Source organism: Mustela putorius, unplaced genomic scaffold, assembly GCF_011764305.1.
Source record: "Mustela putorius furo isolate JIRA1106 unplaced genomic scaffold, ASM1176430v1.1 tig00000281_pilon_pilon_pilon, whole genome shotgun sequence".
NCBI classification, from domain to species: domain Eukaryota; kingdom Metazoa; phylum Chordata; class Mammalia; order Carnivora; family Mustelidae; genus Mustela; species Mustela putorius.
This window is the reverse complement of record NW_025421343.1, coordinates 32,365,456-32,381,404: the sequence shown is the minus strand read 5'-3', so window position 1 is coordinate 32,381,404 and position 15,949 is coordinate 32,365,456. Positions and strand designations below refer to the sequence as shown.

At 41.5% G+C, this 15,949-nt stretch overlaps 1 protein-coding gene across 4 annotated transcripts in view; it reads left to right on the top strand.

Annotated features, from left to right (window-relative positions):
- Positions 1-1,217: 1,217 nt before the first annotated feature.
- UBXN2A (UBX domain protein 2A) overlaps positions 1,218-15,949 on the top strand; it is a 53,193-nt gene continuing 38,461 nt past the window's right edge. The window contains exons 1-2 of one of the 4 annotated variants that reach the window (XM_004745892.3): positions 1,218-1,355; positions 14,699-14,751. In XM_004745892.3, coding sequence (XP_004745949.1) covers positions 14,711-14,751 — 41 coding nt within the window. In that variant the 5' untranslated portion in view covers positions 1,218-1,355; positions 14,699-14,710. Of the gene's footprint in view, positions 1,356-1,581; positions 1,792-1,827; positions 2,015-2,175; positions 2,527-14,698; positions 14,752-15,949 lie in introns of those variants that run through there. The other 3 variants (XM_045079320.1, XM_004745894.3, XM_045079321.1) reach the window with 3 other exon arrangements.

Sequence of the window (15,949 nt, the reverse complement as noted above, 5' to 3'; positions counted from 1 at the left end):
CTGCTTCTCCCTCTCCCTTTGCCCCTCTCCCACTGCTCCTGCTCTCTCTTCCTCTCCCAAATAAACAAAATCTTAAAAAAGAAAAAAAAAAAAAGCTCATGAAAAAAATGCTCAGCATCACTAGTGACTAGGGAAATAAAAATCAAACCCTCAATGAATACCAACCACTTCACGTCCATTAGGATGGCTATTATAAAAACAGCAAAACCATGGAAAATAATGAGTGCTGTCAGGGGTATGGAGAAACCTGAATGCTTATGCACTGCTGCAGGTAATATTAAAATGCCGTACTCATTGTAGAAATCAGTTTGGCAGCTCCTCAGAAAGTTAAATATATGCCATATGGTCCAGTAATTCTGCATCTAGATACAAAATAACTGAAAGCAAGAGACTTAATCAGATACTTGTATACAGATGTTCATAGTTCCACCGTTCACAACAGCCAAAAGGTGGAAACAATCCAAATGTCCATCAGCAGGTGAGTGGATAAATAAAAGGTGGTATATACAACAACGGAGTATTTTTCAGCATAAAGGAGGATACATTGTGGTACTTGCTATAACATGGACGAACCTTGAAAATACAACGCCAAGTGAAGTAAGGGCAGACACAAAAGGACAAATACTGTATGATTCTAGTTATGTGGGGTACCTAGACGTCGTTAGCATCAGGAGATAGGAGAGGGAAAAAGACTATTCCAACGGGGTGTGGAGGGTGAGGGGTCACTATGCCTCCAGGGGAACTCTGACCAGGGGATCTGCAACTGTCTCCAAGGTCACGCCAAAAAAAAGGGGGGGGGGCTTTTCTTCCATCGGGATAAGTGAACAAAGCCTCGAAGGAACTGGGTGTGGGGAAGTGGGAGGGGCGGGTAGAGGTGGCCACGATCGCACTGCCCATTAGCGTTTTGCAGGGAGGTGAAATTTCCCCCGAAATTTCAGGAGTGGTGGATGACAAGGGGTTGCAGACCCGCTCAGGCTGAGAGTGGGTCAAAGTTTAGGGGCCTGGTGGAAGGAGAGCAGCTTAACTAAAGTTTGGTCAAGTCAGGGGAGCCCGTATTTCGTCCAGATTGGTCAGTGAGTGCAATCTGTTCACCTGACCATTTACGAGGCAAAAACGAAGGGAATTTGGACGGTCTACGTCTGACCTGTCATAGGTTAAAAACAAGGGGTGAGTCATATCTGAGTTACACCGGGAAGGGTGGTTCCTTGCAGTAAATCCTTTCGGGAGCACAAAAGGGTGGGGGGATTTCTTTCAACGTCGCTTTCCAGAATCACAGGGCTCGGGTTAAGTTCTACGTTGTCACAATGCAGGGACATCTCTCCGCGGACTCAATCGCAGGCTGCGGAGGTACAGAGGTAAGTAGACGCTGGGCTATTCTTTGAGCCCACACCTCGCTCCCAGCATTTTCGGGGCCGGGTGAGAAGGCGGCCAGCGACACCGCCGGCTGCAGGCAGGAGACTGCCGCCATTACCGCGCGTCAGCTAAGGGCTGAGGAGGCGACCGCGGCGGCGAAGCCAACCGGCCCCGCCCCCCCACCCACCGCGCGCGCTCCCGGGCCTGCGCGGAGCCTGCCCGGCGCGCGCTCGGCGCCCGGCGGCGGAGACCCGGAGAGGCGGGCCGGGTCCCAGCGGCGCGGCCCGCGAGCCTCCGCGGGTCTGGGGGCGGCGGCGCTCCCAGTCTGAGGGGCTCCGGCCCGGCAGCGGCGGTGGCGCCCGCGGCCCCGGAGCGAACCGAGGACCAGGCCGCAAGGCGACAGCGCGGCGCGGCCCCCTCCAGCGGCCGCGCCCAGAGGTGAGTGCGCTGGGGCCGCGCCGCGTTCGGCGGGGTGAGGGGCTGGGACGTCCGCTCCCCGCCGGCCGCGGGCGGGCGTTTTTTCCCAGGCGGGGCGCTGTCCCGGGTTAGGGTGTCGTTGGGTCGTGCGGAGCCGCAGCGCTCGGTATCGGTGAGCCCGGGGTCCGGGCGGTTTCGTTGACGCTGGAGGCGGCGGCTGGGGCGAGACTCCTGGCCAGTTCAGGTGAGCCGCGTCTCCGGCCTGCGTCCTGTGCTCGCTTCCTGCGTGGTGGCGACCTCCGAGCCGGCACCGTCTAGGGCTTTCCGTTCGGGGTTGGGGTGGGGGGGGTGTTGGAAACTTCGAGTTAGGCGCACTTAAGATGCCCCGGTTTCCAAAGGCGTGCGCTGCAGGAGCACGGTGCAGAAGTACCAGGCACGTCTGTTTGGGGTGGCCGTTTCTCGGGTCGCTTCACCACCGAGTCTCCCCCGACAGTCTCTTCGTAGGTTTCGAGTTTGCGTCTTTCCCTGTTTCATTTTTGTGTGTGTGTGTGTGCGCCTTTATACTCGCAGTGTCTCGTTAGCGGTAAGGAACGTTAGGGTGTTGTCCAGCCTGGCTGCTTCCATACATCACTTGAGATCACGGAAAATAAGGATAGGAATCGGACAGTCTTTATGGATGTCCGTGTGGAACTGTAAAGTATGACATTGTATGAACGACGTGAAAATCGGCCTCCGTATTTCAAAGTCATGGCTCAGGTGTGTTTGGGGAGTGTTTCACGTGTTTTTAAATTACGGTTTAGTTTTTAAAGGGGGAAGACGCCTTAAAAGTTGATGTTACGTCTGGTGTGTAAATATGCCGGAAGGCGTATTGATTTTAAAGGCAGTTAAATTCGGTGAATATTTGAGCATCTATTTATATCAATGAGGTTAGTGCTAGGCGCTGATGGCGTCCAAAAACGAGATGTTGTGCAGGATGGTGTGCAGGATGGAGAGAGTGATTAATTAAGCAAGCAAGTAGTAATGATACGAGGCCGAATGCAGTATTAACAGAAACTCCTACTTGTTGGGTACTGACTCTTAGCCTTGCACTGTGGTGTACACACGCATACTTAAGTTACTCAGTGCTTAATGTTAATTACTTAATTTATTCAAATTTCTTTTAGTACCTACTGTTTGGTGAGTGGCCATGACAACATGGTGACTCTTGTAAATTTTTTTTTTTTTTTTTAACACAAATCTCATCATTTGACCCTTGAGCAGTGTGAGTGGGTGGCAGTGTTAGGGGTGCCAGCCCCCACACAGTTGGAGAATCTGTGTATGAATTCTGAGTCCCCCAAAACTTAACTACTTATAGCCTGGTATTGACTGAAAGCCTTAAAGCCAGTTAACACGTATTTTGTATGTTATATGTATTCTGCTGTGTGCTTAATAATAAAGTAAGCTAGAGGAAAGAAAATATTATGGAGAAAATCATCATAAGAGAAAATACATTTACAATGTACTATATGTAGGACATTTATAATATGCTATGCTTATAGATAGTACATTTATAAATGCACTATTTAGAGATAACTGTATTTGTAGAAGAAAATCTTCACATAAAGTAGACTTGGTGCATTTCAAACCTGTATTATTCAAGGCTCCACTGTAAATGCCAGTAAACCTAGACAGAAGCTTAAAAAGGAAGAATATAGTATATTGTGAGAACAGTAAAAAGGGGATAACCAGCTTGGGAAATCAGTTAAAGTTTTCTTAGGAAAGTAATCTTCCAACTAAGATGTTATGGGTAAATAGGAATTGGTGAAAGGTGGCCCCCCAAAGGAGGGAAGAAAGGTCTGGGCGAAGGAAATAGGTTCCCCAGAGGAAGGTTAGGGAAATTTAAGGAACTGAAAGGTCAAAGCAAGTGGAATTTAGTGTGGAATGCAAAAGAGGGCATGAGAGATAATGCCAGGTCTTTTAAGCAGTGTTAAGAATTTGGGACTGACTTTTTTTTTCCTTTACCTTAAAGCTTTATGGTGAAATTTTCACACTATTCAAATGTGATGAGCTAACAGTACAGTGAACTTCTCTATAATATTAACCCAGAATATTTGGACCTTACTTGAAGAGCAGTGAATGGTCATTGAAAGTTTTAAGCCGGGAAGTTTCCATCAAATTTGTTATTATTATTATTTTTTTAACATTTTATTTATTTATTTGACAGAGAGCACAAGCAGGCAGAGGGGCAGAGGGAAAGGGAGAAGCAGGCTACCCGCTGAGCAGGGAACCCTCAAATTTGTGTCTTATTCAAAAAAGTCACATCTGGCTGGCCTAGTGGTAGAGTATGAGACTCTTGATCTCAAATCCCCTGTTGGAGATAGTTTATTTATTTGTTTATCTTTTTGAAAAGGGCATCCTGACTCCTGTGTAGAAACTGCCTTGAGGTGGGGGCAAGAATGGAGTGAGGAAACCACCAAGAGATCATATTTGGGCCAAGAGTTGTGGCTGTGTAGAGAGAGCAATATTCTAAGGGAACATAGTTGATCTCTCCTCACTCTGCTAATAATTTTATGTTTAGTCTTTCAGAGAAATTGTGGCAAGTTTTCTTTTTTTTAAGATTTTATTTATTTATTTGACAGAGATCACAGGTAGGCAGAGAAGCAGGCAGAGAGAGGAGGAAGCAGGTTTCCTGCTGAGCAGAGAGCCCGATGTGGGGCTCGATCCTAGGACCCTGGGATCATGACACAAGCCGAAGGCAGAGGCTTTAACCCACTGAGCCACCCAGTCGCCCCTCTGGCGAGTTTTCTAAGGGAATTTGTGTTTGTTCTCAGTTTTGCAAGGTAGATAACACTTCAGAGTGGAGCCCTGGAATGAAAATGTCTTGGTGTCAAAGGATGGCTGCCTTAGAGACTTTGACAGACTCTGCTCAAGTGCCCCTTTCCCCAGTTACTCTTGTCACTTAACACTTTGGTCCTTAGGGGTATTTAACTTTCTCATTAACAGTTTTTCTAGAAGACAAGAAAGTATTTTCAGTTATTCTGATGGCAACAAAGATAAGCTGAAACTTTCCAAAATTTTTCATTTATTATTTAACAGTAAACTAGAATTCTTTAAATACACAAAGTATCTTTTGAAGTGTTTGATTTTGATGCTACTGTGATTTGTTTGCTCTTGGAGGCACTCCCCCATTCCATAAGTGTAGGTGAAAAGGACTCCACATTGGAAATGTGATCCGTGAGTTCCTTTGTGCTGTGTTTAATGCCAGGAATGGCTTTATCCTTAAGGAGAAACTTCAACTTCTACACAAAGATAGCATACTCCATGGTATATCTTTATATACTCTAATCTTAAAAAAAAAATGCAGTCTGTCATGTGTGTTTACAAAAATAAGTACAATTGGTAATATGCAGATTTTTTCTGCTTGAATTCTAATGTATACATTCTTACCAGTCTGAATCTATTTTGACTGGATTTTTTTCCCAATGGATATGTTCCAGAAAGCTCAGTCTAGTCTCTCCTGACTGATTTTATCACTGCAGTTGTTGGGAGTAAGTGGGATAATAATTGGGAAGGTGTTTGGTAAACTGTGATACACAATAAAAATATAAGATGGTAGTGGTACTAATTGGAAGGAAACTGAAGTGAAATGAAGGAAATTCTACTCATCTGTCTCTTCTAATACCAAGCTTCATGCTGGTGACAGACATTTGTCAGATGGCTTTTTATATTCTCTGTAGTACAGCGCGTGACTTAGGTTCATTTGTGTCACATGACTGTGATGACTGTAGTTGACTCAGCTGACACAAATAGATTTTACATGGTTTATTGCATATTACTCATTTATGATAAATAACCTAAAATAATGATGACCTTTTTTTTTTTTTAAAGATTTTATTTATTTATTTGACAGATTACAAGTAGGCAGAGAGGCAGGCAGAGTGAGGGGGAGAAGCAGGCTCCCCGCTGAACAGAGAACCTGATACAGGCTGGATCCTAGGACCCTGAGATTATGACCTGAGCTGAAAGCAGAGGCTTAACTCACTGAGCCACCTGGGCACCTCTGATGACTCTTTAAATAATGACTTTAGGTCCATCTTAGAGTTGGTTTTTACTTTGTAATTTTTTTTTTTAACAATTTTATTTATTTATTTGACCGAGAGAGATCACAAGTAGACAGAGAGGCAGGCAGAGAGAGAGGAGGAAGCAGGCTCCTCGCTGAGCAGAGAGCCCAATGCAGGACTCAATCCCACGACTCTGAGATCATGACCTGAGCCCAAGGCAGCGGCTTAACCCACTGAGCCACCCAGGCGCCCTTACTTTGTAATTCTATGCCATTTGCTAATTCAGTATATTTACTCAGTATATTTATTAATTTAGTATATTTTTCTTGTTAGTTTGTAAACTCCCTAGGCGACTGTATCTGTCCTATTTACCCTTCTTTCATTAATTCTAAACCAGTGCCTTGCACATAGAGGTTCAGTAAATAGATAAAGGTTTTAAAAGGTTTAATTAGTGAAATCAAAACTAAAAGATCAAAGTAAATCAGAGAAAGGCAATTATCCCATGACCTCACTGGTAGGTGGAATTTAAAAAACAAAACAGGATCCTAGGGGAAGAGAGGAAAAAATAAAATAAGATGAAATCAGAGAAGGAGAAAAACCATAAGAGACTTTTTTTTACTAAAGATTTTATTTTTTTTTTTATTTGACACAGAGAGGGTGAGTGAGTGGCACGCAGAGGGAGAGGGAGAGGCAGATTCCCTTCCTAGCACAGAATCCCTTCCTAGATTCTCTTCCTAGTAGAGAGCCGGATGTGGGGCTCCATCCCAGGATCAAGATCAGCCCAGCCACCCAAGTGCCCCACCATAAGAGACTCTTAATCATGGGAAACAAACTGAGGGCTGCTGGAGGGGAGATGGGTGGGGGGATGGGGTAACTGGGTGATGGACATTAAGGAGGGCGTGTGATATAATGAGCACTGGGTATTATATAAGACTGATGAATCATTGAGCTCTACCTACCTCTGAATCAGTAATCTGTTATATGTTAATTAATTGAATTTAAGTTAAAAAATAATAATAAAAAATAAACTTAACATGGTTTAAAGTAAGTGCTTCAAAAAACAAAAACAAACCCCTGGGAGCGCCTGGGTGGCTCAGTGGGTTTCTGCCTTCTGCTGAGGTCATGATCTCAGGGTCTGGGGATGGAGCCCTGTCTCAGGCTCTCTGCTCAGCAGGAGGCCTGCTTTCCCTCCCCGCCACATCCTCTCCTTCCTCCTTGTGGTCTCTCTCTCTGTCAAATAAAAGAATAAAAACAAACCCCTAAACTAAAAGTTCAAAGCTGTGTCGAAATTAAAACTTTAGTGTAAGCCTGAAGATGTTTCTTAACTGATCCTTGTAACAGATTATGACAGAGTAACAGGAAAAGAGAAAGGAGCAAACATTATTGTATTCTTAGTATTTATTTGAGTCCTCAAAACAACCTTATGAGGATGAAAATCATCTCCATGTTACAGGTTTAGGGTTAGAGAGGTGAATAACAACAGTCACCCAGCTCAAAAATGATGTAGTCAGAATTCCATTACAAGTTAGTTTGACTCTAAGGTCATCTTCGTTCTCTGTTGGTGTCATAAAACAAGTAAAAACAATTCATTAGTAGTTTGTGACTATAACATAATGAAAGATATTAGCGATTTGCTGGAAAACAATAACCTGTTAAAGGGAAACATAGCGAAATACTTCAGGGATGGCTCCTCTTGGTTTTGCACTTGGCAAGGCAGTGTGGAAAAAACAGGAAATGAGTAAGTCATAATACATGTCCTCAAGGATCTTAGATCCAGCTAAAAAAGGTAAAAGAGACAACAGTAAACAGCCTCAGAAAATATGATTTAAATACCAAAAACTACGATTTAGGAGAAGAATATTAATATTGATTTAATATTTTACCTTTATGATAGTTGTGGGACTTGAAGGATAATTAGGATTTGAATACCCAGAAGGCTGGTTACATTATGAACAAAGAAGTGTTATAAACATGTTATGTTTATGACACAGTAAAGATCATATCTAAACTAAGGGATTATGTTAGAGTAGTTGAAAATAATGTTAGAAACAGTACCCACCAGGATATAATGTCCTCAACGGTTGGAATCTTTGTCTACTTGGTTCTGTATGTATCCCAAGCACCTAGAATCATACCTGGTATATAGTAGGTGCTGAATAAATACACATTTTTAATGCTTTTAATGTATAATTAATATGCAATAAAATGCACATATTTAAGACCTACCATTTTTTTAAAGACATACCATTTATTAAATATTTTTACCTGAATTAGTTTTCAATTCTGTAATGCCCTTTTTAAAAAAGATTTTATTTATTTATTTGAGAGAGACTGAGCATGCTGGAGCAGTGGGAGGAGCAGAGGGAGAAGAACAAGCAGACTTGCACTGAACCCGGAGCCCTATGTGAGACTCCATCCCACAGCCCTGAGACCATGACCCAAGCCAAAATCAGGTCTGACACCCAACCAGCAGCCACCCAGGCATTTCATAATGCTTTATTTCTTTAAAAAAAAAAAGTAAGTAAGTCAAAATGAAAACTTCCCTGACATCTGACTGGTTGAGATGGCTGTTTATATTTTTCTCTATTTTGTGTATGTTTGAAAGGGAAGAATTTTAAAGGGAAGCAATTAAATAAAGGTTTAGAAATATGAAATTTGAAGGACAAAGTCTTAGGAGAAAAAAATTAGTGGACATGAAATTCTGCTTTTCTGAATATGTTTTTAATTTGATTTTGCTTTGCAGTTTTAAAAAATTAGAATAATATAGGGACGCCTGGGTGGCTCAGTTGGTTGAGCCACTGCCTTCGGCTTGGGTCATGATCCCAGCGTCCTGGGATTGAGTCCCACATCGGGCTCCTTGCTCAGTGGGAGCCTGCTTCTCCATCTGCCTCTGCCTGCCACTCTGCCTGTGCTCACTCTGACAAATAAATAAATAAAATCTTAAAAAAAAATAGAATAACATATACATATATTTTAAAAGATAGTAGTGTTAGAAAACTAAAAATGCTCCCATTCCCTTTCGCTAAGTACAACGGCTTTGAACTCATAGCTGTTTTTTCTGTTACTTAAAATCATATATATATTTTTTAAAGATTTTATTTATTTGTCAGAGTGAACACGCTGAGCAAGGAGCCTAATGTGGGACTCGATCCCAGGATGCTGGGATCACGACCTGGGCCGAAGGCAGCCGCTTAACCAACTGAGCCACCCGGGCGTCCCACAATCATATTTCTAAACAACGTGTACAGTTGGAGTTATTTTTGAACATTGCCTTAAATATTGCTATTAGGATAGATAACCATTTTAGCTTTCTTATGTTTGGCCCCCCCCTTACTTTCTCATATCCTCTTAATGGTTTTATTTTTATTTATTTGTTTATTTTTTTAAAAGATTTTATATATTTGACAGAGATTACAAGTAGACAGAGAGGCATGCAGAGAGAGAGGAAGGGAAGCAGGCTCCCTGCTGAGCAGAGAGCAGATGCGGGACTCCATGCGGGGCTCAATCCCAGGACGCTGGCATCAGGATCCAAGCCGAAGGCAGAGGCTTTAACCCACTGAGCCACCCAGGCGCCCCTCTCTTAATGGTTTTAGCTCATATGTTTTCTTTACAATAAGTAAAGAAGTAACAGGAAAAGAGAAAGGAGCAAACATTATTGTATTCTTAGTATTTATTTGAGTCCTCAAAACAACCTTATGAGGATGAAAATCATCTCCATGTTACAGGTTTAGGGTTAGAGAGGTGAATAACAACAAAGTCACCCAGCTCAAAAATGATGTAGTCAGAATTCCATTACAAGTTGGTTTGACTCTAAGGTCATCTTCGTTCTCTGTTGGTGTCATAAAACAAGTAAAAACAATTCATTAGTAGTTTGTGACTATAACATAATGAAAGATAAGTAAAAATAAGTAAAAATATACACTATTTTCTTTTTCTTTTCCTTTAGACCTCAGGTCCATCCCCAGTTCAAAGATGGGGCTTGTATTTATCCAATAAATGTAATAAACATTGTAAACTTGAAAGAACATTGATAATACTGTGTCTTGTATTTAACAATCATTTTTAATGGCTGCATTTAAAAATATATATTTTTTAAAGATTTTACTTATTTATTTAACAGAGAGAGAGAGAGATCACAACTAGGCAGAGAGGCAGGCAGAGAGCTCTTTGCTGAGCAGAGAGCCTGATGTGGGGCTCCATCCCAGGACCCTGAGATCATGACCTGAGCTGAAGGCAGGGGCTTATTAACCCACCGAGCCACCCAGGCGCCCCTAATGGCTGCATTTTTAAAGCATATAGTTTACATATAATCTAATCTATGAATTTTATAATCTGTATAAATTATTGATACAAAAAATCTTCTTCTCTGATTTATTACTTGGTAAATCTAATGCCTAATCAGATGCCTTCCATAAAATTAATATTGAGCAAGATTCTTTGAATGAAATGGTCTCTTTGCATTTTTAAGTTTAGAGAATAATTTGAAAAGCATTCCTGGAAGGAAAAAAAGTCTTTTAGAAATAGAAACACTCGATAGAGTAGAGACATCCAGTTTGCCTTAGTTGTTGGATGCCATAGTCTTGGGTGCTGTGGCTCTAGTGACTCCTACCCTACCCTCGAGCTACAAGGCCGAGAGTCTGGAATGCCATTGATGGTGCTGTCCCTCCTCGCTTGGTATTCCACACTCACTCCTCAGCCCCTTTGCATTTCCTCCTTTTTCCTCGCCTTTCTGTTTCCCCTTGTCTTTCAGAGTTCTTCACAATTTTCTCATGAAAAGGTTAAGAAATAAATCTGCTATCAATTTATATTCAATTCATAATTAAAGCTAGAGGTGTCTAAAACAACTTTAGGGGATATTTTCCAGAGCAGAGCCCACTATCCTTCATTAATTCTTAACAAAACAAAGGCTAAGTGGGGAATTAGTGCTCAACACAAATTGCAATGGTTTTTGGCCCAGCTCCATTAGCGGGCCCTGAGATCATTCAGACGGATTTTTCTATCTGGTGAAAGGCTGCTGCACTAGATCCTTAGTTACCAGATTAAGTACCTCCAGATACATTGGAGACTTTTTCTTTTTTTGAGAGAGAGCTTTTTACATGGTAGCAGTGGATTGCTTCTTGTGGCCATTTTCTCTTTCTCATGGCTTTAGGATGGGTCTGGTGGGTATTATTTTGCAGATTTGTCTTCTATTCAAACATGCTTACATTTTTAAATAAAGGTACACTAACATGTTGTAGAAATACTCATATAGTCTTCACACTGATTTTCCACATTTTTGGGAATTTAAAGGAACAAAAAAGTAAGCCGTATATACAGAATTTATCCACCGTAGCTATTATTTGTTAGGAAAAATTGAAAGCAAACTAAATTCCCAGTAGTCATGGTATAGCTGGCTAATGGGATAATTTGTGTCCTTTAAAAATAGTTATGAAGTAGTTTATATAGCCGAATGGAAAAAGACAGCATAGATATGAAAAATAAACAAAAATCATTCATATACTAGCAGTTCATTTGAATGTGTATGAAAAATGGAGAGGAAGAAGCAAAAGTTTAGGGGTAATAAAAGTATGGATTATTTTCTCTCTTTTCCCAAACTTTCCATATTAGTGTTTTGCCTTTATAATAAAATATTGTGAGAACTAAGCAAACAAATCAATGTTTAAGGTAGTCCAAGCCATCTGTCCACTGAGAGGTCCTGGAAACAACACACAGTAGAAAAAACATACATGCCAAACACCCAGATCTTGATTTCTAAATACAGTAAAAAAAAAAGGAGGGGGGCGGGGGCGGCGCCTGTGTGGCTCAGTCAGTTAAGCATCTGCCTTTAGCTCAGGTCAAGATCCCAGGAGTCCTGGGATTGAGCCCTGTGGCAGCCTCCTTTTCCTTCTCCCTCTGCCTGTGGCTCCCCCTGCTTGTACTCTTTCTCTGTGTCAAATAAGTAAATCTTTAAAAAAAAGAAAAAAGTAACCATGGCTCCTTAGAGGTAAGTCTGTTTCCAAGGCTGAGGCAGAGAAAGAACAAATGATCCTAGAGCATATTCTTGCTCCAGAAATTAAGAAGATGCTTATAGGATGATAAATACGTATCAGAAGGACATCGCACTGAAGGGATCCCCACTGGACAAATCTGGGAAATGGAACATTGAAATAAATGGTGATATTAGTGAGTTATAACTCATTGACTAGGGGCGCCTGGGTGACTAAGTGGGTTAAAGCCTCTGCCTTCGCTCAGGTCATGATCCCAGGTCCTGGGATAGAATCCTGCATCGGACTCTCTGCTCTGCAGGGAGCCTGCAGAGGCTCCTCTCTCTCTGCCTGCCTCTCTGCCTACTTGTGATCTCTGTCTGTCAAATAAATAAATAAAATCTTAAAAAAAAAAAAAAACTCATTGACTAAAAAACCCATGAGTTTACTCTTAGATCTCTAAAAAAAAAAAAGGTAATAAATAAGGAAAAGATGGACTATTAAGTAAACTTAACAGTCATGTGGAGTCCCTGTAACTAAGATTAAGTTCCAAATATATCTAAATATAAAATTTTGAAATTAAAGTTGAGGGGCTGCCTGGGTGGCTAGTTGGTTAAGCGCCTGCTTTAGGCTTAGGTCATGCATGATTCCAGGATGCTGGGATTGAGCCCCACGTTGGGCACATTGGGGTCCCTGCTCAGCCCACGTCTTTTTCTCCCCACTGCTCATTCTGTCATGCTCTCTCTCAAATAAATAAAATCTTCTAAAACAATTTATATTGTGGGGGCACCTGGTGGCTCGGTGGGTTAAGCCTCTGCCTTCAGCTCAGGTTATGGTCTTGGGGTCCTGGGATTGAGCCCTGCATAGGGCTTTTTGCTCAGCGGGGAGCCTGCTTGCCTGTCTCTCTCTGCCTGCCTCTCTACCTACTTGTGATCTCTCTGTCAAATAAATAAATAAAATCTTTTAAAAAAAAATTTATATTGAGGGTCACTGCAGAATGGGAAAATAGGCAGTTGCAAGTTCATGTTCCCCCAGAAACATGAAAAACATGCGTTAACTGTTAGGACCAAGTTAGAACTCTGGAAGGTAGTTCTTGCTGAATCAAGAAAAATGCAGCTTGGCGCCTGGGTGGCTCAGTGGGTTAAGCCGCTGCCTTTAGCTCAGGTCATGATCTCAGGGTCCTGGGATTGAGTCCCACATCGGGCTCTCTGCTCGGCGGGGAGTCTGCTTCTCTCTCTCTCTCTCTCTGCCAGCCTCTCTACCTATCTGTGATCTCTCTCTGTCAAATAAATAAATAAATAAAAATAAAAATGCAACTTAAGAACAACAGGCAGTGGGGGTGCCTGGGTGGCTCAGTGGGTTAAGCCTCTGCCTTCGGCTCAGGTCATGATCCTGGAGTCCCAGCATCAGGTCCCGCATCGGGCTCCCAGCTCCATAGGGAGTCGCTTCTCCCTCTTATGCTTCTCCCCTCTCATGCTCTCTCTCACACTCTCTTTCTCTCTCAAATAAATAAATAAAATCTTAAAAAAAAAAAAAACAGGCAAAATACATAAAAATTGGGCAAAGGACTTGAATAGATTTTCTCCAAAGAAGATAGACAGATGGCCAATAAGTACATGTAAAAAAGATGCTCGACATCTAGTCACAATGACATGCACTTTATTAGGATGGGTATTATTTAATAAAATAATTAATAAATAAAATAATTATTTAATAAAATGATGGCTCAGTGGGTTAAAGCCTCTCTGCCTTCAGCTCAGGTTGTGATCCCAGAGTCCTGGGATCGAGCCCTGTATCGGGCTCTCTGCTCAGCGGGGAGCCTGGTCCATCCCACCCACCCCCGCCTCTCTGCCTACTTGTGTTCTCTGTCAAATAAATAAATAAATAAATAAAAAGCTTTAAGAAAACCCCCCAAAACAAAAAAAAAAACCACACATACAAAAAACCAAAATAATATTAGCAAGGATGTGGAGAAATTAGAATCCTGGTACATTGTTGGTGGGTATACAGAATTATTCACAGTAGCCAGAGGTGTAAACAGTCGAAATGTCCACGAACAAATGAATGTGTAGGGGTGCCTGGCTGGCTCAGTAGGTTAAATGTCTGCCTTCCTTTCAGGTCATAATCCCAGGGTCATGGGATCTAGCCCCACATCTGGTCTCCGGCTCAGAGGGAGTCTGCTGCTCCTCCTCCCTGCCCCTCCCCCTTGCTCATGCGTGTGCGCACAGTGCTAATAAATAAAATCTTGAAAAAAAAGCCAGATGAATGTGTAAACAAAATGTATATACATATAGTGGAATATTAGCCATAAAAAGGAATGAATTTATGTTAAGTGAAATAAGCCAGACACAAAAGGACAAATGTACAATTCTGTTTATGTGAAATACAAGGCAAATTGATGAAGGCAGAAGGTAAAATATGGGTTACCAGGCCTGGGAAGAGAGAGGAATAGAGAATTATTTTTTAATGGGTACAGAGTTTCTTTTTGGTAAGTGGAAAGAGTCTTGGAAATGGATAGTGGTAATGATTGTACAACATTTGTGGATGTAATTCATACCACTGAATTGTATACGTACTGTACGTCTTGTCAGTTTGCTTGAATTGTAAGAATGAGAATAAAAATGTTTCATTCACTTTTGTGAATGAAATTTTTATCATAATTCTTAAGAAAGAGTTCTAAAAGGAAAAAAAAAATTTCTTGTTGGAAGATTATTAGACTCCCAAAATATATTTTTCATTTCTGTTTTACTCTGTAGATGGAAATGACAGCTTTGAGTTCGGTCACATAAGTTCTTAAGACCCTTTCATACTACTTCGGGGATACCTAATAGTTTATGTTAAAGATTATTAATGCATATATAAGAATGAATTTACTTTAAGTACTCAGTTGAGGACTTTAACTTTTGTTTGTTTTTACTTTTGCAGTAAGGCAAGAGAATGAAAGAAGTAGATAATCTCGAAAGTATAAAAGAAGAATGGTAAGTTAATTCAAACTTTGCATTTCTTTGTTATTAATGCATTTCTTAGCATCTCTTTTTGCATTTCACTGACAAATGTAAGTTTTCTTTTTTTTTTTTTAAAGATTTTATTTATTTACTTGACAGAGATCACAAGTAGACAGAGAGGTAGGCAGAGAGAGAGGAGAAAGCAGGCTCCCCGCTGAACAGAGAGCCTGATGCAGGGCTCAATCCCAGGACTCTGGGATCACGACCTGAGCAGAAGGCTTAGGCTTTAACCCACTGAGCCACCCAGGCGCCCCTATAGTAAGTTTTCATTATGATTCTCTTTCAGTTAAATAGCTAATGGAAATATATTTTTTTTATTGGTAATGCAATTAAAAAAAAAAAGATTTTATTTATTTATTTGACAGACAGAGAAGGAACACAAGTAGGGGGATTGTGGGTGTGGGAAAGGAAGTAGGCTTCCCGCAGAGCAGGGTGTCTGATGTGGGGCTGGATTCCAGAACCCTGGGATCATAACCTGAGCAGAATGCAGATGCTTAATGACTGAGCCACCCTGGCATCCTTAAAGTAAATTTTTTTTTTTTTTTAAATCAAAGCTGCATTGTAAATGGTTTTGTTACTGAAACAGTTAAATTTCTCTTTGTTTGCATATTCTGTTGTTTCAGGGAGAAATTCAAGTAGCTGTTCACTTTTTTAGTCTCTTATGTTGTATTGCCTTGGAGTTGTAGTGGAAATACAAAGGCTCTGGAGTCAGAAAAACCTAAGCTTTGGCGGCACCTGGGTGGTTCAGTTGGTTAAGTGGCTGCCTTTGGCTCAGGTCATGATCCCAGGGTCCTGGGATTGAGCCCTGCCTTGGGCTCCCTACTCGGTGGAGAGCCTGCTTCTCCCTCCTCCTCTACCTGCTGCTCTGCCACTCTGCCTACTTATACTCTTTCTCTCTGTCAAATAAATAAAATCTTTAAAAAAAAAAAAAAAGAATTCTTCAAAAGAAAAGAAAAGAAAAATCCCAAGTTTGAATCCCATTGCTGTCTTTACTACCCTCTTTGGCCTTAGAGCAACTTAGGTAGTAGCTCCTTTGAGCTTCTGTATCTTACCTACATAACAGAGGGGAGGGGGTACATCTGTGTTTGTCCCTGAAAGGTTTTTATGAGAATTAGATAGCTGGCATAAAGCACTCAGAACGGTATTAGCACAGGGGCCTGGATGGTTCTGT